At 41.0% G+C, this 27185-nt stretch overlaps 1 protein-coding gene across 5 annotated transcripts in view; it reads left to right on the top strand.

The window, feature by feature from the left end:
• The window catches only part of arhgef10 (Rho guanine nucleotide exchange factor (GEF) 10), a 198651-nt gene extending 171717 nt beyond the window's left edge, over positions 1 to 26934 (top strand). For all 5 annotated transcript variants that reach the window (XM_060933319.1, XM_060933320.1, XM_060933321.1 and 2 more), the window contains 3 exons: positions 12674 to 12796; positions 19969 to 20419; positions 23676 to 26934. In XM_060933319.1, the coding sequence (XP_060789302.1) occupies positions 12674 to 12796; positions 19969 to 20414 (569 nt within the window). In that variant the 3' untranslated portion in view covers positions 20415 to 20419; positions 23676 to 26934. The remainder of the gene's footprint in view (positions 1 to 12673; positions 12797 to 19968; positions 20420 to 23675) is intronic.
• The last annotated feature ends 251 nt before the right edge of the window (positions 26935 to 27185 follow it).

Below are 27185 nucleotides of genomic sequence, written 5' to 3'. Positions count from 1 at the left end.
AAAGACGGACCAGGATACAGAGATTCTTTGTGTTGTTCTGGAGATTTTTTGCTGACTCAGGAGAAGCCAAATATTTCTCCAGTCATGGACCAAAAAAATGGCGCTTTAATACCTGCTGCCTTTGCACACGACATTACGTTGAATCATCGGACTTTAACTGATGAGGTGTGAAAGTGTCAAGGCTTGGAAATGCTACTGTACAGATACAGAACACACTCCCCATGCTAAGCTGTTCTTGGAGAACTTTTAATCCCAAAACAACTCAATTCTTCATGTGTATCCACTATGTTATGAACAGCAACCCTGCGTAGAAGCACCTGATTGTAGTTTCAGTACTGACTATAATTATTTTACGACAATTATATGTTGCGTTTTGAGGCACGAAATGAAGGAAGAGCGTTGTCTACTTGTCTACTCTTGGACGTTTACGCGCCGTCTTTCCATGCGATACACACCAGACTGTGTATTTCTGTGGCTTCCCAAAATGAACACACAAGCGAAAGCTGAATCTATTTTTGCCTTCAGAGGATGTCACAACTCGGAAACGGACCAGCATGGAGCACGGGCCAGAGACGTTATAAATATTTACTGTATCTGCAACCTGAAAGCTGAAAAGCCGAGCTGTGTATTCGGTTCCACTTGTGAGGAATTTTCCCACTTTCCCACAGTTCCTGGTTCTTGATTTAATAATTAAGGATGCGTTGATGTACATTTTTTTCAGGCTGTCCATACTGATAGTGAAATGAGGAACCAAGTATTAGTACATAGCAACGTCGCAATAACAAACTCCTTGGGTGTCCATATGGTTCGTGATACTGAAACGGACCCACTTGTTACACCAAACGCTCACGTCGTATGCGAAATTTTAGTCACATTTAAAATTCATCATCACGAATTTCTCCTTCCGAGTCACTGTCGCAGTTCACTGACCGAGTTAAAAGATCACGGTAGCTGAGGCCATGATTTCTTCGTCTGTTCTGGAAATGACGGTGGTTACCGGTGTATCGTTGGTCAACGTCCACCTGCTGACTTGCTACATTTTCTAAATCTTCACCGTTCAGTTCATTCACCAATGATGTCATTTATGTCACGAGGTATAAAACCACCACCAGTGCGCTTTAACTACAGTTGTGGTCAGAAGTTTACATACAGTGACATGAATGTCATGGCGTTATTTGGGCTTTCGGTAATTTATTTTAACTGTTCTTTTTCTGTGGCAGAATGTACATCTTTGAATAAAAAAAAAACACTAGAATTTGGTGCACAAGTTAATTTTCTTTGGATTTTCTGAAATTAACACAGGGTCAAAATTATACATGCAGGCTCAAAAATACATACAGCACACCTAATATTTGGGTAAAATGTCTCTTCGCAAGGCTCACCTTGACCAAACGTTTTTGTTTACCATGAACGAGCTTCTGACAGAAATCTGGTTGGATATTTCACGACTCTTCATGGTAGAATTGGTAGAGTTCAATTAATTTTTTTTTTTTTCTTGGTATGGATTCGACTTGCACTACTGTTCAAAAGTTTGGGGTCACCCAGACAATTTTGTGTTTTCCATGAAAAGTCACACTTTTATTTCCCACCATAAGTTGTAAAACGAATAGAAAATCTAGTCGAGACATTTTTCTGGCCATTTTGAGCATTTAATCGACCACACAAATGTGATGCTCCAGAAACTCAATCTGCTCAAAGGAAGGTCAGTTTTATAGCTTCTCTAAAGAGCTCGACTGTTTTCAGCTGTGCTAACATGATTGTACAAGGGTTTTCTAATCATCCATTAGCCTTCTGAGGCAATGAGCAAACACATTGTACCATTAGAACACTGGAGTGAGAGTTGCTGGAAATGGGCCTCTATACACCTATGGAGATATTGCACCAAAAACCAGACATTTGCAGCTAGAATAGTCGTTTACCACATTAGCAATGTATAGAGTGGATTTCTGATTAGTTTAAAGTGATCTTCATTGAAAAGAACAGTGCTTTTCTTTCAAAAATAAGGACATTTCAAAGTGACCCCAAACTTTTGAACGGTAGTGTATAAGCACGGTCCATATATTTTCAATAGGGTTGAAGTCAGGACTTGTTTTAAGGTTAATGTTAGCCTGCTTTATCCTCCACAACCAGCTCTGATGCGTGTTTGGGTTCATTGTCCTGTTGTAACTCTCAAGTCATGTTCAAGTTTCTGATGGTTTATGCTGAAGAATTCTGAGGTAGTCGTCCTCCTTCATTATTCCATCCACTTTGTGCAATGAGCCAGTTCCACTGGCAGCAAAACAGCCCCAGAGCATGATGATCCTTCCACCACCACCAGTGGGTACAGTGTCCCTCTGTATATGGTGGTCATTGTGGCCAAACAACTCAATCTTTGTCTCATCTGATCATACAGCTTTCCTCCAGAAAGACAAAGACATGCAGTTAGGTTGACGTGAGGCGTCCTTGGGCTGAGGTGCCCTTGAGCAAGGTACCGAACCCCTGACTGCTCCCCAGGCACTCTGATGTGGCTGTCCACTGCTCTGGGTGTGTGCGTGTGTTCACTGCTTCAGATGGGTTAAATGCAGAGGATGAATTTCACTGTGCTTGAAGTGTGCATGTGACGAATAATAAAGGTTTCTTCTTCAGAAGGCTTTTTCTTTATCCATGTGGTCAGCTTCAAACTTTTAGTTAAGCTTGAAGGCGTCAGTTTTGAAGCAGGGGGTTATTTCTTGGATAGCAGCCTCTTAGTCCATGGTGATCTGAACTGTAGACAGTGATCCATCAGCTTCCAGTTCATGGCAGGGCTGTGCCATGGTGGTTCCCAGGTTGTTCCTGACCATCCAAACCAATTTCCTTTCAGCTGAGTGTGACGGTTTGGGTTTTCTTGAAGCAAAGTTGCTTGGATACAGTTGTTTGAACTGATCTTGGAATTTGCAGTTGTTTAGAAATGGCGCCAAGAGACATTCCAGAGTTGTGTATATCTGCGATCCTCTTTCTCAGATCTGCACTGAGCTCCTTGGACTTTCCCATTTTACTGTGTGTTGATCAAGCCAATGAGTGCTGTAAACAAACCCTTTTCATGAAGGCACAGAGAAGCTACTAGCTGTAGTCAATCATGATCAGTAACAGGAAGTTAACAGACCTCGACCTTGGCAAGATAAGAGACATTTTGGAAGTTTCAGCACCTCTGAATTAATAATCTAAGTGAGCGTATGTAAATTTTTGACCTTGTATGTATAATTTTGACCCTGTGTTGATTTCAGAAAATCCAAAGAAAATTCAAACTCTTGCACCAAATTCTAGTGGGTTTTTTTTTTAATTAAAGCTGTATGCTGTACAGTCATTCTCCCACAGAAAAAGAACAGTTCAAAGAAATGACTGAAAGCCCAAATATTGCCATGACATTCATATCCAAGATGACATTCATGTCACTATATGTAAACTTCTGACCACAACTGTAGGTGTTGTTTAGCGGTATCAGCCCTCATTTCATCCTTTTATCAATCCTTTGATCACCGTTCTCGATAATTGTTAGTGATCGACACCTAAGCGTGGCCTGAGCCTTTGTTTTGTGGTGTTAACATGTATTGTTAACTCAACTGCAGACTTGATTACTTATTGTTTGTCTCCGGGGAAAGAGGATCACATAATAATAATAATAATAATAATAATAAGTTTAATTTATATAGCGCCTTTCAAGAAACCCAAGGACGCTTTGCAATAATAGACAAATAAATAAATAAAAAATAAAGGGAAAAAAATAAAAAATAAATGAATAAAAAGTCCACCAAGTAGGGGTCAGGATGTAATTCCCATGGTGTAGCAGCCACAGTCCCACCAAAAGGCACATGAAAACGAGTCCCACATCTCCAGCACAGCCGCCGCGACGCCGCCAGCCACATCGCTCGAACACCATGCCGTGGATCCACAAAGCGAGCAGAGAAGCTCCGCCACGCAGAGCGCTGGTGTGTCCCAAACCGCCTGCACAGCTGCCGCGACGCCACCGAGCAACATCGCTCGGAACATCACGCCAAGCGTTAAAGCTCAGAGCGCTGGACAACCACGAATGTTAAATGAGCAGCGAGCTCATTGCAGTCCATAGCTGGGAGCACAGGCATCGCCCACAGCGAACCAAGGCCTGGAGGGAACCGACGCCCAAAACTGGGTCCGGAGCTACACCACAACCGGCGGACAAAACACTCAAACATCAAACTACACAAACACACAGAAAAAATAAATTTAAAAAAATTTAAAAAAGAAAGAAAATAAAATACAAAAGCTCTGGTGAGAAGCGGCAGCCAGAATGCGCACGACGTACTCTCAACCGGAAACAGAAACAAAAAAAACCTGTTGGCACATGGCTCAGTGTGTCGTGTAAGCAGATGAATGATGGATGTAATTGCAGGAAGAGTGTTTGTTTACAAACCGGCAGGTAAACAGTTCAAAAAACGTAAGACAAAGGCAGGGTCGTGAAACGGGCGATGGTCAAGCGAGGCACAAAGAGAAGGACAGAGTCCAAATCCACAAAACGAAGTCAAGACCAGAAAGGCAACACACAGACACAAGGCTTGGTAATGTGAGACACTCGGTACAGCGCGTTTACTTCAAGTCTGTTTGTTTAGAGTGTTTATAAGCGTGCGCTGTGATTGCGCTCTAATCCGGAACAGGTGCATAGTAATTAGTCCGACTGGCACTGCACGTTCCGAGTGCCAACATGCATGGACGGGACACAGTGATGTTATTTTTGAAGACTCCGACTCATTGCCACAAAAGGCGGGGACAAAAACTTAGTTTGTTTTATGCGAAAGTTTGTAGTAAAACGAGTTTATCGTGGGGTTGCAGTATATTACTAATACCTTCACACTACTCAAACAGGGACATCATGGAACGTATGGTTTTGCTCCCCAGTTTAAACAGTTGCCATGAAAAAGAGCAAATGCAGTTCGAGTCGGTGCGAGAACAGTGCTATTTGGTGCAATGTTACATTTTATAGTTTGTAAACTTGTATGTAATTTGCATTCAGATAATTTACATTCAGCACGAGACCAGTCATGTCTCAGTGGTTAAGACTTGGGGCTACTGATCAGAAGGTTGTGGGGTTTAGTCCCAGCATCATTGCATTACATTTAATGGCATTTAGCAGATACTCTTATCCAGAGCGACGTACAACATACCCAGAGCAACCTAGGGAGCAGTTGGGGGTTAGGTGCCTTGTTCAGCCATTTTCTGCTGGTCCAGGGAATCAAACCAGTGACCTTTTGGTCCCAAAGCTGCTTCTCGAGCCAGTAGGCCATGGTTCCCCCAATCTACCACCAAACTGCCACCATTGGGCCCTTGAGCAAGGCTTGTCTTCACATTTCCTGTCTCAGTTGTAAGTCACTTTGGGGAAAAGCATCAACCGAATATAAATAAACAAGGCTTGTCAACTTGAGAATTACCGTATGGTCCGGATCCAGACCAGTAAAATATTTTAAAGGAGCTGAAATGAGAACTTGAAAACATGAAAAACTAGCCATGGTTCAGCCATTTCTAGTTTTATAAAGATGAATCAGCGTGGCTTCTGGAGCAGATCTGCTATTGTGTTTTATCCAATCACATGCATTCCTTGGACCAGAGACGAAATACAGGGCTAGACATTAGCTCAGAAAAGGAGAATTTTCACACAGTTGTGTTTTATTTGCTGGTTTTGATCAAAATATGGCTTGTTTTAAAAAAGAAAGCAAAGCCCAAAAACAGAATGTGGCTTAGTGGTTAAGGCTTTAGGTTACTGATCAGAAGGTCATGGGTTCAAGCCCCAGCACTGCCAAGCTGCCACTGTGAGGCCCTTAACCCTGCTCTGACTCAAATTTCCAAGCATGTGAAGAATTTCCATGTGTTGTAATTTACACTTTCCGGCCACTTTAATAGGAACTTGTTGTTGATTTATAACATTCCTGTTCTTGGCTGCAGGACTGGAACCCAATGTGTTGTTCTTTCTCCTGTTGCATGCCGAGATGCTTTTCTGCTCACCACGGTTGTAAAGAGTGATTCTATGAGTTACTGTATCCTTCCTGGCAAAAAAAAAAAAAAAAAGCTCGAACCAATCTGGCCATTTTCCTCTGACCTCTTTTATCAGCAAGGCGTTTGTTTCCATCCACAGAACTGTCGAATGTCTCACACATGCCCCTTTTCCACCAAAGCAGTTCCAGGGCTGGTTCGGGGCCAGTGCTTAGTTTGGAACCGGGTTTTCTGTTTCCACTGACAAAGAACTGGCTCTGGGGCCAGAAAAACCGGTTCCAGGCTAGCACCAACTCTCTGCTGGGCCAGAGGAAAGAACCGCTTACATCAGCGGGGGGGGGGCAGAGTTGTTAAGCCCAACAACAATAACAAGACCGCGAAAGATCGCCATTTTTAAGCGACGAGAAGCAGCAGCTGTACAAACGCGAAGTCATCCATTATTATTATTATTGTTGTTGCTGCTGCTGCTTCTTCCGTGTTGTTTTTGCTTCGATATTCGTGCCAAGGTTTATGCAAACGTAGCGACGTAACTGACGTATACAGGAAATCACCGACCACTACTGCGTAGGCTACACTTGTTTTTCAACCTTTTTGAGCCAGGGCGCACTTTTTTCAATGAAAAAATCTCAAGGCACATCACCAATAGAAAATGTTGACTGAAACTAAAACGCTGTTGCCAATATTTACAATATACAGTCATTCTATAATTTTCCACGGTACACTTGGTGATCTCTCACGGCACACTAGTGTTCCGCGGTACTAGAGTTCGGCAGCACAGTGGTTGAAAACACTGTACACCACTGATGCACTTGGTAACATCTCCATTCAATAACTCCATCCCTCCTTTTTGGTGGGGTTTTGGTCGCCCTTGGCGCCCCTGGGCACACTTTGCGCTCTAGGCAATTGGCCAAAACAGAGAATAGCCGCGGATGCGGACTTGCGTGCCCGAAGACACACTATAGACAGGGCGAACTACTGTTGAGCGCTTATTGTTTCATGATTAACAACCACCACCACACCCCACCCCACCTCACCTTTTTTGACAAATCGCACCCTGACTACATGCTTTGCTGTACAATTAAATTAGGCTAAGACATTATAATGCTGACTCGTTTTCAGAATAGTGGAAGTCATAATTTTTCTCCCCCGGTTTCTGCGCCCCTGGATGGACGCAGCGCCCTTAGCATTTGCCTATATTGCCTATGCTACGGGCCAGCTCTGTATACAGCGACGTAATGACGTGTACAACGACGTAACTGACGTATACAGCGACGTAATGACGTGGCTTCCCTTAGCACCGTGAGCTATGGAAAAGCAAACTGGTTCTCAGCTGGCTCGCAAGTTGAACGAGTTGTGAACCAGCGCCAGCACTGGAACTGATTTGGTGGAAAAGGGGTATCAGTGTTGTTTTTTGTTTTGTTTTTCGCACCATTCTGTCTGTGTAAACTCTCGAGACTGTGTGTGAAAACCCCAGGAGATCAGAAGTTTCTGAAATACTCAAACCAGTCCACCTTTGAGATCACAAGTTTTCCCATTCTGATGTTTGAACATTTAACTGAAGCTCTTGATTTGATATCTGCATGATTTGATACATCGTGCTTCTGTCAAGGGATCGGCTGATTAGAGAACTGCATCAAACGAAGCAGCATAATACTAAAGCGGCCAGTGAGTGTACATGTGACAAATAAAGATGACTTCTTTTATTCACTGCACTTTTTAAATCGAGTTTCCAGACCAATGTTAATCGAGAATTTTATGCAACTGGAACTTTATTTATTTATTTTCCATGTTGTAAGTGAATACTCCTGGTCTCGACCATCTGAACAAGTCACGTAGTGTTTTTTTTTTTTTTTTTTGTGTGTGTGTGTGTGTGTGTGTGTGAAAGGCATTGCAAGTGTGAGCCTTGACGTATATCGTGTGTGAAAGAGTCCTTTTAGCTTTTCCCTTTCACTGCACACTCTCTTGAATGGCATCTCTTTCTCTTGCCAGCTGCTTTCTACAGTCTCCATGTTCCACGTGAATGAACAATGCTACTTTAATTTAAAGTCCCAGGGTTTTCTTAAACATACAATGTACAGCTAATGATACAGAACAGCCTCAAGCCCCTCTATGTTTCCATAGAGAAAGTTTCATCAGCCATCACATTCGTCATTGTCTGATTTTCTTTTGGCTTGAGCGTCGTTTCGTTCCCATGGTCAAGCCAGTGATGTGTGATGGTGAAAAACACAAGCCGAGTTTCCTTTAATGAGCGAGCCAGCCAGCACAGTGGAAGTGTTTGTCCTGTGATCCTGACCACCAACAGTCCCCGTGTTGCACAACCAGCTGGCACTTTGGTGACTGATTTGTGGTTAAGGAAGGGTGGAGTGGGTGGACAGTTACATCTAAGCTTTGCACTTTGAGGACTTTGTGTTCTACAGAGCAGCCGTGGAATAAATTAGCCAGTGGACACCAGTTTGGTCTACGGAGTTTGTTTCAGAAGCAACAATGGGCTGGATGGTTATGAAAGCATAGCATGACGACACCCCCCCCAGATTCTTCCACATCAATTCAAATGATTTTTCTTTGTACAGAGGTTCAACGTCGCCAACGTAGGCTTGTGTGATGTTGGTTTTGATTTGATTTTTCCCTGCTCTTGATTTGATAAATCGGTTATCTAATGCCAACATGGCCGAAAAATATTATATGTAATCAATCACCTTAATTATAATCACCATTCACGTTATTTGTAGTAAGCGTCTTAGGTCAGCATTTTGGTCAAAAGAACCTTTTTTTTTTTTTTCCTTTTTTGGATTTCAACCGTAATAAATTACAGTAACTGGAGTTGGTTAATCTTGTTCAAGTTAGATATATATATATATATATATATATATATATATATTGGCAGATTTTATTTCACAGTAATGGAAACCATTCCCAATTTACTGTGCCAGAGTTAAGGGAAGAGGCGGAGCTTGCAGGATGTGTCGGGTAATATAGAAGAGTTTAAAGCATTTATGCAAACCGTTCCAGATTCATACGTCAATTAGCTCATCTGTTTTATTATGGAAAAAAATAAGACTTCTCATTAGGTGTACATTATGTTGATAACTTTAGCGTACTAGCATAGCCAAATGTTAAATTGTGTCTGGTTGATTAAATATCACGCAAGCCGAGTCCAACGTCCAGTTTAACTGGAGCATTTATGAATTTTGACCCCTTGCTATGTATGATTTTAAGGTGGTAGCTCATTAACTCATGTATAACCAAGAGTATGTCCATCCATCCATTATCTCTAGCCGCTTTATCCTGTACAGGGTCGCGGGCAAGCTGGAGCCTATCCCAGCTGACTACGGGCGAAAGGCGGGGTACACCCTGGACAAGTCGACAGGTCATCACAGGGCTGACACACAGAGACAACCATTCACATTCACACCTACGCTCAATTTCGAGCTACCAATTATCCGAACCGCATGCCTTTGGACTGTGGGGGAAACCGGAGCACCCGGAGGAAACCCACGCGGACACGGGGAGAACATGCAAACTCCACACAGAAAGGCCCTCGCCGGCCACGGGGCTCGAACCCGGACCTTCTTGCTGTGAGGTGACAGTGCTAACCACTACACCACCGTGCTGCCCCAAGATTATGTTCACTGCATATATATATATATATATATATATATATATATATATATATATATATATATATATATATATATATATATATAAAATTTTTTTTTTTGTAATTTATGATGACTTGGTTTTATAAACATGGTTATTTTAGTTATTATTTACCATGTATTTTCTCCTTCAGATTCCATAACCTAACTAGAAGGGCACTCGGTAGAGTGCATACCTAAGCCAAGCTACATATCAAGCAAACCACTTGAACCTCAGATACCGTAACACTAAAGCCGTACACCAAATTTCATCCAAATCCATTCAAAAATTTTTGCGTTACATGGGGAACAAACAAACAAATCCTGGATCCACATATATACATGTCCAGATTTTCATCAAAATCTAATCAATTGTTCCGTGGCCCATGGCTCACCTTTCCACCAAATTTCATCCAAATCCGTTCACTACTTTTTGAGTTATGTTGGGAACAAACAGAGGTGAAAACATAACTTCCGCCAACAAAGATGGCAAAGGTAACGAGACCGTCAATGACAGCGTAGCTCACTCCGGCCCTGTCTAGTCCAGAAGGAACGATCTAAAGTGGGCCACCTTGCACAATAAATGTTGCAAGCTATATACAAGCTATATACACCCTAGAAATACCGACCTATTTGCCAGAAAGAATCCAAAACGGTGAGGAATTCACCGAGAAGAAATTATTTTTGTTGAACTGCTCATTAACGCTTAATTAGTCCATAACTTCATTAATAATTCTAAGTAAGCAAATCTGGGTAGAAGTTATATGCACCCTAGGTACCCCTACCTTTATGCCAGAAAGAATCAAAATTGGTGAAGAATTGAGGGAGAAGAAGTGATTTGTGCGGAAACTGCTCGTTAGGGATTGATTATTCCTTATCTTCATTATTAACTGCAGTTATGCAAATTTGGGTAGAAGTCATATGCACCCCAAGCAGACCAACCTTCCTGCCAAAAAGAATATAAAAATCAGTGAAAATTCAAGAGAAGAAGCGATTGTTATGAAATGTGGACGATGCTGGACGGACGACGAACAATACATGATGGTATAAACTCCTCGCCTGTCGGCTGGATGAGCTAATAATTTGCAAACTAAGAATTTCCTTGTGCAAAGAAAGCTTATGGATATGATGAAGTTCGTTAAGCTACAGGAGACACCAGAAACCTGTGCTTTTCCTGCTTTTTGCAGCTAAAGCAGCGTTCAGAACAAACATGAGAAAATTTCACAGAAGGGGAAAGGACACAGGATGTGAAAAATGCATTTGCTTCCTACTTGATTCTCACCAAGTGAACTTTGACCTTTGAATGGAAAATAAGAAGGTGGCACTATGGTCACTTCAGCTTCTTATCATTAGGTAGCAGTCACACTGGACTTTTAGCCAAATTCTTTTCTTACTGGTTTGACACTGGGGGGAAATTGATCACTTTATAGGAATCTGGATGTACAGAATCTGGGAGTCTGAAAAGTCAGGAAGCAATGAGAGTCGAACTACGTTTGCGTAATTTTATTATAGTTTTGCAGATTTTTCTCAACATGTTTCGGATCTGCATATTTGCTCAACGTATTCCTGTCAGTTTCTGACTTTTCAGAAACCCTTCTGATTGAAATCCATAATAAACAAGCATCCGTGTTTGTTATAAAACTGAACCTTGGAGATGTCTTTGCAATGTTTCCTACATTACTGCAAATGTTGTCGTTACAAAAAGTTGCCTCATGCATCATAATGAAACTTTAATTCACTTCAATAAACGTATCTGGGTGAGAGTTGGGAGCGTTTTGCATTTACTGTTCTCTTTTTTTTTTTTTTTTTAAACTAAAGCCAGGAATGAGAAGTCCTCTGCTCATTTCTCTCTGAGAGAGCGAGAGAGACTCGGGTACAGTTTCCCTGGAAACCAACCATCTATCGCCATAGTTACTTCCCCACACACGCTCCAAGAGCCAAGTTCCTCCTACACGGCCTGGCTCGAGTGATCATCGCTATTCAGCACAGCTAAAACTTCATCCCTGATACCATTTCGAGAAATGTTAATTTCCTTCATTCTTTCCAAGACCTGCTTTACGGTCTAGGTCAAAAATCATTTCGAGGCCAGGGACACTGTTTGGAAAACCTGCCCTCGGAGATCTTGGCCAGAAGTCTGATTCAGTTTTATGTACACACACCAATCAGTAATACAATTAAAAACACTGATTATAAAGGGTGGGATCTATCAGGCAGCAAGAGAAGAGGCCAGTTCTTGAAGTTGTGTTGGAAGCAGGAAAAATGGGCAAGTGTAAGGATCTGAGCGACTTTGACAAATTGTGATGGCTAGATGACTGGGTCTGAGCATCTCCAAAATGGCACATCTTGTGTGCGGGGTGTTCCCGGTATGCAGTGGTTAGTACCGAACAAAAGTGGTCCAAGGATCCAAAGGACAACCGGTGAACCAGCGGCAGGGTCATGGGCGTCGAATGCTGTTTTAGCCAGCATTAACTTTTTCAGCAGTACAGTAGCTCTTCTGTTCTTCTGGATTGGACCATAGGCTTGCCTTCGAGACCCGTTTGCCGGTTGTCCTTTGGATCTTTGGACCACTTTTGTTCGGTACTAACCACTGCATACCGGGAACACCCCACACACAAGATGTGCCATTTTGGAGATGCTCAGACCCAGCCATCTCGCCATCACAATTTGGCCCTTGTGAAAGTCGCTCACATCCTTACGCTTGCCCATTTTTCCTGCTTCCAACACATCAACTTCAAGAACTGACTGTACTCTTGCTGCCTGATGTATCCCACCCCTTGACAGGTGCCATTGTAATGAGATAATGAATGTATATCCAACTGTACAGAAATCAGGATTTAGATTCAGATCCCTCATAAAGAACCCAGAGGTCACGGTGGTGAGGAAACGCTCCCTGAGAAGACATAAAGAAGAAACCTTGACAGGAACCGGACTGTGATTGATTTGAATGGTTATTGTTCTATTGTACTACAGTATGCGCTAAAAAATAGTCTTAGAAAGTCTTCTATAAATTCATATTTTATCTTACCAAAGATGAACCAAAACTGGTTGAATTCTCTGTCCAGGTCATCAGAGGGTCTCTGTGAGCAGTCTGCTAGTATGTCACGGTTTGCTGCTAGTGGGGACGAATCTTGGCGTGACGGTAGCTCTGAGTGTCCCCCGACTACAGGGCATCCCCAAGGTCACAGGTGGGTATTTCTGATCTTATTCCTCCAACACAAGCCCTTTTAATAGACAGACTGCTGGCGGTGCTGTGAAAACTATCCATGCAGATGCTCATCTAAGTTTCCAAATCTGTCATTGCTTAACTCTTGAATATTTTCTATCGTGAATATGGTCATTAAAAAGTTTATAATCTCTGTTTTCCAAAGAAATGTATCTCCTTAAGATCTGTTCAGTACTTTGGGAGTAACGGCAGGTTGAAGTCAGTACAACAGAGTAAGCGACTCTGCTCGCGGGACGTCAGGAAACTGCCGGTGCTTTTCTTTTTGAGTCATGGGAAAGCTCTCTCTCTCTCTCTCTCTCTCTCTCTCTCTCTCTCTCTTTTCTGATCAGTTTCCCACTGGATTACTCGTCAATATCAATCAGATTACTTTTATTTATAGGGATGTTCTCTCGCTCTCACTGTTTCTGATGAAGGATTCGGTGAAATTTTCCGTCTGCTAGTTTTGATGTTATGATTCACGGGAGACTTTGAAGTGAGTTTTCGTAGCTTTACCTACTTATTTTTTTCAAATCAAACCGATTCATGTAAATAAATAACTATTTTAGTTTAGAATATAACTGGAGTTGTTTTGATGAAAAATATTGAGATCTTAGTGGTCGGGATGAGATTTTAAAAAACGGAAGTCAGAAACGTGAGCGTCAATTTCAGTGGAGTTAATGTGAATTGTTTATTGGATGTGGATCAGACAGTTTTTTCGAGGTTCGCCTTGAAAGCTGTGAATATTAATCGAAATAATCATTTTTATTTTTTTCGCGGTCCAAATCCTGCGCTCTGATTGGCTGGCGAGCAGGTCCGTATCCTACGGTACGGACCCCGGTTATGGACCTCTGGTGAGTCACTCGTTCACAAGAACAACAAACATAGTAGCAATTTTTGTCAACACATTTTTTTTTTCATAAGATTTATTTATAAGATGATCAAAAATCTTATAAATGTTTGCCAGCATTTCTCAGGAGAATAGCGTTAATTTTACAGCATGGATAGCGATAATGACAGTGTTCACAGTGAAAGCAAGTTTTACTCCCATGAGGAAGACGATATAAAAGAAAACATTTCAGGAGAAAGCTAAAAACCTGTAACTGTTGCTAACGCCGAGCAACAACATGGCTGAATCCTGAATGACTCCTATTTGTATAAATAGGGGACTACATAGGTGGCAAAATGTAGTTTTTTTCCTGCCATGGAAGTGCACTTGTATACCGAGGAGGAAGCAATTTGCATTACAGCCGTGAATGAGGATTCAAAATGGCGGCTCGGCTCGGTTTTCCCTTTCGGGCGCTCTCGTTTTCTGTTAGAATTTGGTAAAGAAAAAAATAAATATATTATTTACCAGCTTAAGGTCGGTCCGTATGGTGAAATACTGTGACCTCGGCCTTGAGTACTGACCTCGACCCAGAGGGGCTCGCTCAGTACTTTCAAGACCTCGGTCACGGTATTTCACCATACGGACCTCCCAGCTGGTAAATAACGTGTGTGTGTGTGTATGTGTGTGTGTATATGTATATATATATATATATATATATATATATATATTCTTTCATATCAACACTAGTAGACCCTACTTTTGAGAAATACAAAGTCCTACAGAGCACAAAGAGGGGATTAGAAATAATCTTATTACTTTTTTATTGAGAGTACCAATTTAACGTTTTTACCTAAGTAGCATAATCTCATCTCATTATCTCTAGCCGCTTTATCCTTCTACAGGGTCGCAGGCAAGCTGGAGCCTATCCCAGCTGACTACGGGCGAAAGGCGGGGTTCACCCTGGACAAGTCGCCAGGTCATCACAGGGCTGACACATAGACACAGACAACCATTCACACTCACATTCACACCTACGCTCAATTTAGAGTCACCAGTTAACCTAACCTGCATGTCTTTGGACTGTGGGGGAAACCGGAGCACCCGGAGGAAACCCACACGGACACGGGGAGAACATGCAAACTCCACACAGAAAGGCCCTCGCCGGCCCCGGGGCTCGAACCCAGGACCTTCTTGCTGTGAGGCAACAGCGCTAACCACTACACCACCGTGCCGCCCAAGTAGCATAATACTAATTAAATATTAATTTGCATAATTAGTTTTCACTAATGTTTCAAACTTTGTGTTCAGCATCCAACGATCTATGTTCCTACCAATTTCCATGTAAATATCTTGAAAACTAGAAACGTTATTAAGAAAAACCCTTTGATCTCATTGGTTAACGAGGCCCGTTTTGGCCCATGCGATCCTCATGCGGAATATTACGTCCGTTTTCTAAAAATTACACCGTTTCTTCAATCTTTGATTTGTAATATCTCAAGAACAGATAAACATTTTAATTCTGTAAAAAAAAAAAGTATGTTGTTCTGCATTCAATTCTGAATTCAACAAGAGCAGTTTCAAGCAATTTGGACTCCGTTTGAATTTTCACCTGATACGCCTACTTTTAAAAATGAGTTTCGCTTCAATAAATACAGATGGTGTCATCTAGCCTCGTCTAATCGTCGTCAAGCGTCTTCTCGGGACAGAAAGCGCGACAAAACGATCACGTTTCCATTTGAACCCCGTACCTCCCGTCCTCACAGGTCGACGCTGGGTTCCGTTATAATTTCCATCTTGCAGCTTTTAACTGAACACGTCATTGACCTTCAGCACTGAGGGGGTTAATGTGTCTCTGGCGCACATCCTGTAATTATTCAGCCCTCTCCAGCTCGGTTATTTTTGAACGCAGCCCCCTCTCTCCTGCTCTCACTGAGAGACTCTGTGTTAATAGCGCTAAACGCTTCAGGGTGCGTCGGGGTGGCCGAAAGCTTACGGCTACTTCTGTGTACTTTCTGCTGAAACGGAGTAATTTCACACACTCTAATTAGGACTCCGGATGATGAGACAGAAATGGAGCACACCCTGGAGTTAGACTCGGGTTTTGTCTGTCAGGATGTCTGCTCTCTAAAGAATGTGAGGCAGTACATGTATACGTTAAGGAGAGATCTCGAAACGAGATCTAATAGGTGGTAAAAATAGTTTCTGAGAAGAGAGATGAACTTCCTTCCGTTCCCTTCCCCAGTCCAGACCTTGTTCTTTTGAGTCATATGGGTATAATTATGCTGTTGCAGATACTGGTGTGTGTGTGTGTGTGTGTGTGTTTGCCTAGACACCACTGAAGAAGCAGAACCAGAGATTTGTGTTTCATAAAAGGCTGAACATGCTATTATGAAAACACAATACACGCCGTTCCTTCAGCTCAGTCTTTTGTTGTTGTTGAATCATGTTCTTATTATAGAGCTGATTTTTTTTTTTAAAGCATTTTTATTTCCCTTCGATCAGCGAGACAAAATCCTGCCTCCTGTTCGCATTCACTGATGAATACTATGAATATTTTAAATGAATCGTTATCTCGCTAACTCACTGGCCACTTTATTCGGAACACCCACGCAAACCACCTGCTGTTTGATGCGGTTCTCTAATCCGCCGATCCCTCGATGCATCAAATCACACGGATACAAAATCAAGTTAATTAACGTCAGAATGGGAAACATTGTGATCTCACAGTGAAGTGTGACTTTCTTTCTTTCACTGGGTGCTGGTTTGAGTATTTCAGGAACTGCGGGTCTCCTGGGGTTTTCACACACTCCAGTCCGTCGAGTTTACACAGATGGATAGAATGGTGCGAAAAACAAAAAACATCAAGTGAGTTGAGTGAGCGACAGTTCTGTGGGTGGAAACGGACGCCTTGTTGATAAGAGAGGTCAGAGGACAGATTATAGTAACTCCTACAGTATAATCACTCTTTACAACCGTGGTGAGCAGAAAAGCATCTCAGCAGCCACACTGCAAAAAATAAAAATCTTAGGAAGTTTATTTGTCCATTTTCAAGTCAAAACATCTAGCCACCCTTATTATAAGACATAATTGCCCAACAAGCAAAACCTCATTTAGCTAGAAAGGCTAGTTTTTAGACAGTCCATCTTGAAAATCTTGTATAGACAAAATGTCTTAAAGTCTTATTTGGAGCACCTTTGAAAATAAAACAAGTTTTTTTTAAAACAAGTAAGTACATTTTGGACATTTGTCAAATGCGGTTCATCTTGTTTCAAGAAAAAACAAAGTATGCTTGTTTTGGGAATAAATGAACTTTACTGAAATCTTTGACTCTTTCATTCCAATTCAACTCCACCTTACAGATCCTAAGTTTACTGCGACTGTTTCCTCAGTCATTCAGAGTGAGCTCCTTCTAGATGCTCTACAGACTCTAGACCAGACAAGTGCCTTCAAAAAGGCTATGAGTGAGTGGAGGGCGTTTTAGTGACGGCTTTTTGGAATGCTGGGAGTTAAGTTCAGTGGTTTTTTTTTTTTTTTTTTTTTTTGGTTGGTTGGTTGGGTTTTTTTTTTTTTTTTTTGTGCCTGATCTTGTAAACCCCTCGTACACATGAATAGTCAGTGCCCCCAAAATGCACTGTTGCTTTGGCGTTGTGTAAGCACTGTAAGTCAAAATGCATAGACTTTTTTTTTTTGGTGCCTGAGGTCCTGGGGAAGTGGAATCTTAAAGGAACAGTCCACCGTACTTCCATAATGAAATATGCTCTTATCTGAATTGAGACGAGCTGATCCGTACCTCTCCGAGCTTTGCGCGACCTCCCAGTCAGTCAGACGCGCTGTCACTCCTGTTAGCAATGTAGCTAGGCTCAGCATGGCCAATGGTATTTTTTGGGGCTGTAGTTAGATGCGACCAAACTCTTCCACGTTTTTCCTGTTTACATAGGTTTATATGACCAGTGACATGAAACAAGTTCAGTTACACAAATTGAAACGTGGCGATTTTCTATGCTATGGAAAGTCCTCACTATAATGACAGGCGTACTAACACCTTCTGCGCGCTTCGGCAGCGCATTGATACGGAGCTCAGATATCAATGTGCTGCCGAAGCGCGCAGAAGGTGTTAGTACGCCTGTCATTATAGTGCGGACTTTCCATAGCATAGAAAATCGCCACGTTTCAATTTGTGTAACTGAACTTGTTTCATGTCACTGGTCATATAAACCTATGTAAACAGGAAAAACGTGGAAGAGTTTGGTCGCATCTAACTACAGCCCCAAAAAATACCATTGACCATACTGAGCCTAGCTACATTGCTAACAGGAGTGACAGCGCGTCTGACTGCGTCTGACTGACTGGGAGGTCACGCAAAGCTCGGAGAGGTACGGAGCAGCTCGTCTCAATTCAGAGAAGAGCATATTTCATTATGGAAGGACGGTGGACTGTTCCTTTAAGAGATGTTTTAATGTTTGAATGTTGAAATGGGAAAAAAAATAAACTTGTTGCAATGCTACACGTGTCGTCAACTTGATTCAAGATGGTCTCTGGTCTCATATCTAGAGTATTTTACTAATTACAGGTCACAAAAGGAGAATATTTTAAGCTAGCAATGCTTAGTTGTAGAATTTAACAATCCTAATATTAGTATATTTATCTTAAATTCAGTTTTTACTGCTAAGACTTTGTCATGAATTTAAGTGAAACACCCTTAAAATGAAATAAATAAAAATGACTTGAATGGCTAAATGTAAGAAATACGATCTTGTTATAAGAACTATTTTGATTATTTTGAGTTAATCAGATCTCGCATAATAAGTTCCCCAATCTTATTTTGGAATCTAAAAACAGGTTAGATTTTTCATCTTACTTTAAGAAATCTTACCAAGTCAAATTTGACTAGTTCCGTTGGCAGATTTTTTTTCACCTGATTCAAGCAAATATGCTTTGTTTTAATCTTTTATTTCTTATTTTTGAAAGGCCATTTTTTGCAGTGCAAGAACAGGAATCTTGGAATCAACAACAACAAGAAGTTCCTATTAAAGCTCGTTCACGCTCTGCATAAATTGAGTCGAGGTTTATTTAATATTTATAGCCAAGTTTTCCATCATCTTCAGATGATTTACGCTTTAAGGTTTCACTGTCACATGATAAGCTGCATTTGTTTGCGTTTTTTTTTTTTTTATTTTAATTAACTTTGAGACACGTAAAGAGAGGCTGGTGAGGGAACGACTCTTTATAGCTGCTGTAACGTAAGAGAACAGGAACTTGTTTGCGCGTTATTAAATGTAGCTATAAATGGATGAAGGTTGGAAAATTGCCGTGGCGTAAGAGGAATAAAACACCTTCAAGACATGCTGTTACTGGAAAATAATCAATTTTTTTTTTTTTTTTTTTGGGGGGGGTGTAACGGTATATCTGCTTTGCATCACAACACCCCATTGTTCATTATTTTACTATCAGAAAATCTCCAAGTTTGTCGCATGTTACAGCATACGTTACTAGCTGAGCGGCAGATCGTACATTTATGTAACTGTTCGTTACATCCTGTTAGGCTAGCTCAATCCCTAAATCCAGGAAGTGATATCAGCGTTTACAAATGTCCCTTAATTGAAAAGGTAAATTAATATACCAAGATTTGTGCTTTGTGCAAACAGTTGGCTAGCTACAGCTAGCTATTGTGAAATACTTTGCAAACTAGCGTTCTATTTAATAGCTAAAAAGTCTACAGTCCTTCCCGCGCCAGGACCTGGTCTTCCCAGGCAGTCTCTTGTCCCAGTACTAACCAGGCCCTCAAGGCGCATTGGGCGGTGCCGATGTCCAAAGCCCTCTGTGTCTTGTCTATACAGCTAGGGTTACAGTCGGGGGCGGGTCCTCTGGTAACCGCGAGAGTTTGACTTCCCTACTTGCATCTGTATTGCAGCGTGCCTTGCCAGATGGGAGTCATTTTTATGATGGTCTTTGGTACGACCCGACCACGAGTAGAACTCACGATCTCCTGATCAAGAGGCAGACACGCTAACCACAAGGCCAATAGCTACCTCTAGCTAAATTAGCTTCTTTGCCAATCTCTAAACTTCATCCAATGCTTGTGTAGATGCTCATTTTCGAGGTTAACGTCAACGATGAACCGTACTGGTAAATTGTACACATTGTTTAAAATGTACAGGGGAGGGGGAAATAAAAACTGTTTAAAAAAAGAACCAATCATTAGCTGGTAATAAAGAAACTATAAAGACATGAAGATGAGTTGTCGTGTTATCATAAATATCCCTGTTATGTTGATGAAAAAGCTTTCAGAGCTCCAGAACACCATGACTAACGCTGTGTTTAACTCTCAGGACGAGGCATGGTGTCCTTCCACGCCCATCACAGCCCTGTGAAGTTCCTCATCATGGCGTCACCTGTACGGAACGCTCTTCCCACCATCACCACCTCGCCCGGTCAGCGTGTTCCTCCTCCAGAAGATGACGAAGCTCCCGGTTCTACTGCTTCCCTTCTCGCTGAGGGAGACGGCATCCAGCCCGTCCCCATCCGCCAGGACTCGCTCTCGTCCTCCCGCAGCTCCCTGGAGCACGGCCCAGAGGACGGCGCCATCTATGACCTCCTCAGTGACCCGGCGCACTCCCAGAACACCAAGCGGGCGCAGCGGGAGAACGTGAGCTCGGTGCTGGTGCTGTCTGGTGGCTCGGGTCACCGAAAAATCAACCGGAAGAGCAAAGCGGCACGGCATGAAGAAAACGTGCCCACAGTCATGGTGTGGCAGATCCCCGTGTCGGACGTGTGATGCAGGTAAAGAGGGGGAAAGGGGACCTTCAAGCAGTGGGGGCACTTGATTGTTTTTGTCAATTTATGTTTACTGTGAAGAATCAGCTGCAGTTGTTATTCTGCTACGAATACTTCTACTATTTCTATTACAACCGCTACTTCGAATTCTACTACTACTTCTACCACTTTTTATACTATTACGACTACTACTACTAATACTTCTCCTGCTACTTCTAATTCTACTTCTACTACTTATACTATAACGACTACTTTTACTACTTCTATTGCAACCGCTACTTCTGATTCTCCTATGTCTATAACTACTTCTAATTCTACGATTAATTCTACCACTTCTACTGTTACTGCTAATACAGTAAGCCCTCAGTATTCGCAGGGGTTAGGGACCGAACATGGCCGCGAACAAGCCAAAATCGCGAATACTTGTAACCACACCCCCCCCCATAAAACTGCTCTTTATGTAGCACACGGTACTCTCGTTGATGCCGTAGTGACGAGCCGATGCCGCAAAACTCTTCCCTTCCTTTAGCATATCGAGAAGTCCTACCTTCTCCTGCAGCGTCATTACCTTCTTCTGGCGCTTAGGTTCCTTGGCAGGAGCCTTAGAAGATGCAGAGCGTTTAGGAGCCAGTGTAGGGCGTAAAAATTATTCAAAAATACCAAGAACGCACAACACGTGAACAAGTCTGAACTACGGGAACCGCGAGACTGTACTGTACAATGTGCTCATTCGTATCAGCCAATGAGCAGCAGCCCGCCATTCAAACTTCAGCCAATAGCGAGCGAGCATTCGGCTCCGAGAATGTAGCAGTGCGTAAACGTTTGATATGTTCGCCGCAAATGACCGCGAATCGCTGAAATTTCTGCAGATGTATAGGAGATATGTTCTATATAAAATCCCGCGAATATGTGAATTCGCGAATACTGAACCGTGAATAGGCGGGGGTCGTCTACTGTACTTCTACTTTTACTACTTCTATTGCAACCGCGACTTCTGATTCTATTATTTCTACGACTATGTCTACGAATACTTCTACTGTTACTGCTAATACTTCTACTTTCACTGCTTCTACTACTACTTCTACTTTTATTATTTCTAAGAACATTTCTACTTTTACTACTTCTATTACAGCGGCTACTACTTCTACCAGTTTTTCTACTATTACGACGACTACTGCTACCACTTCTAATTCTATTTCTGCTTCTACTTTTACTACTTCTATTACAACCGCTACTTCTAATTCTACTTCTACTGCAATGAATACTTTTTCTATTACAATGACTACTTCTAATTCTACTGCTACTTCTACCACTTCTACTATTACGACGACTACTACTAATACTTTTACTACTTGTACTATAACGACTACTTTTACTACTTCTGTTGCAACTGCTACTTCTGATTCTCCTATTACTTCTACTACTATGTCTACAACTACTTCTAATTCTACTTCTACTGCAGTGAATACTTTTACTATTTCTATTACAATGACCACTTCGAATTCTACTACTTCTACCACTTTTTCTACTATTATGACTAGTAATACTTCTGCTATTTCTAATTCTACTTCTACTATTGCTAGAAATACTTCTACTTTTACTACTTGTACTATAACGACTACTTTTACTACTTCTATTACAGCGGCTACTTCTAATTCTACTACTGTTATTACGACTACTACTAATAATAACTTCTGCTTCTAATTCTACTTTTACTACTTCTATTACAACCGCTACTTCTAATTCTACTTCTACTGCAATAAATACTTTTTACTATTACGACTACTTCTAATTCTACTACTACTTCTACCACTTTTTCTACTATTACAACTTCTATTAATTCTACTACTGCGACTAATACTTCTACTTTTACTACTTATGACTAACTACTTCTATTGCAACTGCTACTTCTGATTCTACTATTACTTCTACTACTATGTCTGCAACTACTTTTAATTCTACAATTACTTGTACCACTTCTACTGTTACTGCGAATACTTCTGTTTACTACTTCTACTTTTATTACCACTAAGAACACTTTTACTACTTTATTACAGCAGCTACTTTGAATTCTACTACTACTACCACTTTTTCTACTATTACGACGACTACTACTAATACTTCTCCTGCTACTTCTACTATTGCTACTTACACTATAACGACTACTTCAACTACTTTTACTACTTCTGTTACGACCGCTACTTTTGATTTTACTATTACTTCTACTATGTCTACAACTACTTCTACCACTTCTACTGTTACTGCGAACACTTCTACTTTTACTTCTACTACTTAGACTGCAATGACTACTTGTAATTCTACTACTACTTTACTACGACTCGCTGTATATTATCCTGTATGTTTCACGGCTACTTACTAAACAAATCAATAATTTGACACACAATACTGATTTAAAAATTATTTCATGTGACGTGGTCCATAGCAACGGTCTGTTATTCCTAGCAGCAGCCTGTTATACAGAAATAGCAGACTGTAGAATGACCTAGTTGACCAATCAGAACTGAGTATTCAACAAAGCTGTGTCATAATTTCCTTTAGTATAAATTCACAAGTGAGTTATAGAAAATCGCACACTGATTGGTCGAGAGATTCTGACCATTTCTCGATAAGCGAGTTGGCAAAATGGCGTCCGACGGCTTCGTCACTGTAAGGGAGGAAGAATTACAAATGATGAAAGAAAATGCTGTTCCTAAAAGAGCTAAAGATGCTACGAAGAAGTTTTGGTCGAAAGCTATTCAAAGGTAAGGTGGGATTGTGATTTATTTTATCGATTTCAAAACAAAGTATTGAACGTCCATGAAGCTGGTTAGTTCCTGTTCTTACTCGCGTTGCAGCGGCTATAAATGCTTTTATAGCTAAAGTGTCAGCAGCTAAAGACGGATAAGACAAAAAAAAAAACTACACAGCTCCCGAGAAACACCAAAGCGTAAACGCCTCCATCCTGAAGATGTCGGAAAACTTAGTTACAGCGCGCTGACACTGGAGACTCCTTCCGTAAACGCTAAAGAAACGTCTCCTTCGGGAAAACTTCACCACATCAGCAAGGTTTATGTGGAGCGTCCGCTGTGAACGAGCTGTTACTATGGAAACTGTTGAGCTTCTGACCAATCACAGATGAGAACTGAACAGTGTCATGGTACATGATTATGAGCTGGAAATAAACCGGAGTTTGGAGTTGTACTTTAGAGGAGGGACCTGCACTGTTCACCTCTGTTCTTCTTTTCTCATTTTTTTTCCTCAGGATGATGATGGCGAAGACGATGATGATGATGATATTTGATGGGCTGATGCAATCCGTGTCCTTCCCTGTGCGTTTGAGGCATTTCTCTCCTCGTGCGGGATCTACAGACTCACCATGGCGTTGAAAGAAAGGGAAATGGGGATGGAAGGACGAGTTGGACGATCTGATCACTGCAGCTCGATTGATTCCCAGTGTGGGTGTGGGATCTGCAAAAATGGACTTTTAATGGACGACTTACTTGAAATGGCTATTCATGGGAATTTAAGTCACTGCAATGCCACTGAACTTTCTTGTCTAGTCCTTCTTGTTGTTGTTTTCCTTTTTTTAATATTGTGAACCCTGTGCTAATTGAAGTAACACCGCTAACGCAAAGGTTTCTTTTCCTCTTTAGCTGCCGTCCGTTTAAAATTCTTCATTCCAGTTTATACGCCTTGAAATCTTTTACATTTCATTTGACAAATCTTCACATATTTCGGCTCTTACTTCTGTTCTAAAGTTCCGGATTATAATTTGGGTGTAACCAAAAGAGAGACGGAACTCAACATATTTATCTTTCACGTGTAAAGTGGCGTTAATTGATGACCGAGACGGTATGATCGTACGCCATGCGAAGAAAACCTGCGTGTTTTGCCATCATTGTCATTTCTGTATTGCCACGACATCACCAAAAAAAATTTCAAGGTGTTGGGAAGACCTTGAAATGTGCCTTCTTACCAAAAATATTTAGGGAAATTTATATTTCTTCACTTTTTTTTCCCTCATAAACCATGAATCCATGAACAACCCCGTTTTTAAATATGACAATTTGCCAAAAAGACAAAAAGAGAGCGCGTGATCTGACCTCACATGGTGATCAAACCACCAACAGCTAACTGATAGTCGTGGGTTGTTTTTTGTTTTATTTAGGAAAAATGCTTGGAATTTCTGGCAGGCCAGATTTCCGACTCCATAATAAACATGGACAGTTTTATTCGACACTAGCGGATGTTTCATATACATATAATTAAATTAATTGAGCCACATATGGGTATTTAATATGTTGGGGAAGAAAAGAAAGCTTTATAATAAGTCAGTATCTCTTGTTGATTTTTAAATAAATCTTAATAACTGTCACATTTTTCTAACATGTAATAATCCTACGTTTCTTACCTAAAAATCGTAACTCGTTTGGTTTATTTTTATTTCTGCACACCATAATACACATGGATGACTCGTCGAAAATGGAAAAACGAACGGCTGTTATGTTACGTTCACACTATGAAGCGGCACAAGTAACTTGTCGCTCATGGGCGTGGCCTGTACAACTTTTTTTTTAAATATATACATTTCTGATAAGAAGCTTAAGCTAACTAGTTAAACAGAAATTAAACTAGATAGAGACTGTTAATAAAGTCACAGTGATTTGCGCTAGCTCTTACAAAATGGGGGGAAAAAAGCCCATTTGTCGGTGATCCAGATCAGCACCAAAAGTCATAGCAACGTAAGGTATTCTTCATGTGAAATTTGGTGATGATTTGGTTGAAAACTGAGGGATGACTAAAAATGATAGAATGATAATAACAAGAAGAAAGTAGAAAGATTCTGACTGAGAGTGACTATTTGCGCTAGCGCAAATTAATAACATGCTAATCAGCGTGAAAATCGGTTGATTTGTATGTGACGTACGCAACTTCATACGAGCTAGCAAGCTGACTGTACTACCTGCGAGCTTCCTTCGTCTTCCAAGCTTTATTTTTCTTTTTTTCTATACACTTGATGACGACAACGGTGGCACAATTTTCGACGATACGATACTCGATATTTGGTAGGAAACTGCCAGTAATACAGTAGTCTCGCAATTTTTTTTTAACTCTTTGGTCAGTTATACATCATCGACAAAATGCATTTAATTTATTTTCTGTAAAAATGTACAAATTTAAAAGACTGCGTACAAAAGTTCAGCATCAAATCAGATGCTTTCCATTCGCAGTTAAATATATTTTAAATAAAATTTAAATAGACGTACACTACCGTTCAAAAGTTTGGGGTCACCCAGACAATTTTGTGTTTTCCATGAAAAGTCACACTTTTATTTCCCACCATAAGTTGTAAAATGAATAGAAAATCTAGTCAAGACATTTTTCTGGCCATTTTGAGCATTTAATCGACCCCACAAATGTGATGCTCCAGAAACTCAATCTGCTCAAAGGAAGGTCAGTTTTATAGCTTCTCTAAAGAGCTCAACTGTTTTCAGCTGTGCTAACATGATTGTACAAGGGTTTTCTAATCATCCATTAGCCTTCTGAGGCAATGAGCAAACACATTGTACCATTAGAACACTGGAGTGAGAGTTGCTGGAAATGGGCCTCTATACACCTATGGAGATATTGCACCAAAAACCACACATTTGCAGCTAGAATAGTCATTTAGCACATTAGCAATGTATAGAGTGGATTTCTGATTAGTTTAAAGTGATCTTCATTGAAAAGAACAGTGCTTTTCTTTCAAAAATAAGGACATTTCAAAGTGACCCCAAACTTTTGAACGGTAGTGTAAAGCAGATCGCAGTAGCAGTATTGTATCGTCATATCGCTCAAAAAGTCGTCGATTCAAACGTGGCTGAAATCCAACGGTGCCGCAAACATGCACGGAAAACGAACTGCCGCTTTGTCGCTTGCTAGTGTGAACGTCGGGTCGGTGCTTTACATGGTTCCGAGGCGCTTGAAGTGAATTAAGACCTTTTCTATTAGGGTTCTAGGGTTCTATTAAACCAAAGAAAGGGGAATGTGACGTTATATCACTAACACGTGGTTTGGTTTCCATATTCTCCATGTCAGTCTGATGGAACTGAGGTCTTATGTTTTTTTTTGTTTGTTTTTTTTTAACAGATTTTCACTCACACACTAATCTCTTCTCGGATTAACTTTGACTTACTGACACCAACGACATGAAAAGCATATTTAAACTTCTATTCAGAGACCCTGATTTATTTTATTTTTAATTTTTTCCAAACTGTCTGGAGCAAGGTTGGATTTTGCGTAACGTATTTGAACGAGTTGTTCCCTGAAGTGCGTAAAATAACGATAATAAAGAACAACTTCTTTGTAATTACAGCTTGTGAAACTCTCCTCGCAGGATTTTCCGCCTTCTCCTCTGCGACCGGATGCCTATAAGACGAAAGCTTGTCGTTTTTGCTACCAAAATAAGACTTGTACCAATATGTGTTTAAAAAGATGTATTATGATGCATTAACAAGTAAAGGTCTGAATTTTGCCTTTAAGATTTGAAGAAATGAGATTTGTTTGTGTTAACTTCACGGATGCATGGTTTTGTGGCAGGGGCGGATCTAGAAAAATATTTATGGGGTGGCAAGAGGGGGGCAGGAATTTTTGAGGGGTGGCAACGTATTACAGACGTGTGTATATATATATATATATATATATACTGAATTTAATCACAGTTATCACAGTTTGATGACAAATAGTATGTACACACTACAAAAGGGCACGGGCTGCCATTTACAAACTCATA

Source organism: Neoarius graeffei, chromosome 11 (assembly GCF_027579695.1).
Source record: "Neoarius graeffei isolate fNeoGra1 chromosome 11, fNeoGra1.pri, whole genome shotgun sequence".
Taxonomy (NCBI): Eukaryota; Metazoa; Chordata; class Actinopteri; order Siluriformes; family Ariidae; genus Neoarius; species Neoarius graeffei.
Note: the sequence above shows the minus strand (reverse complement) of the source record. Positions and strands in the feature narration are given on the sequence as shown.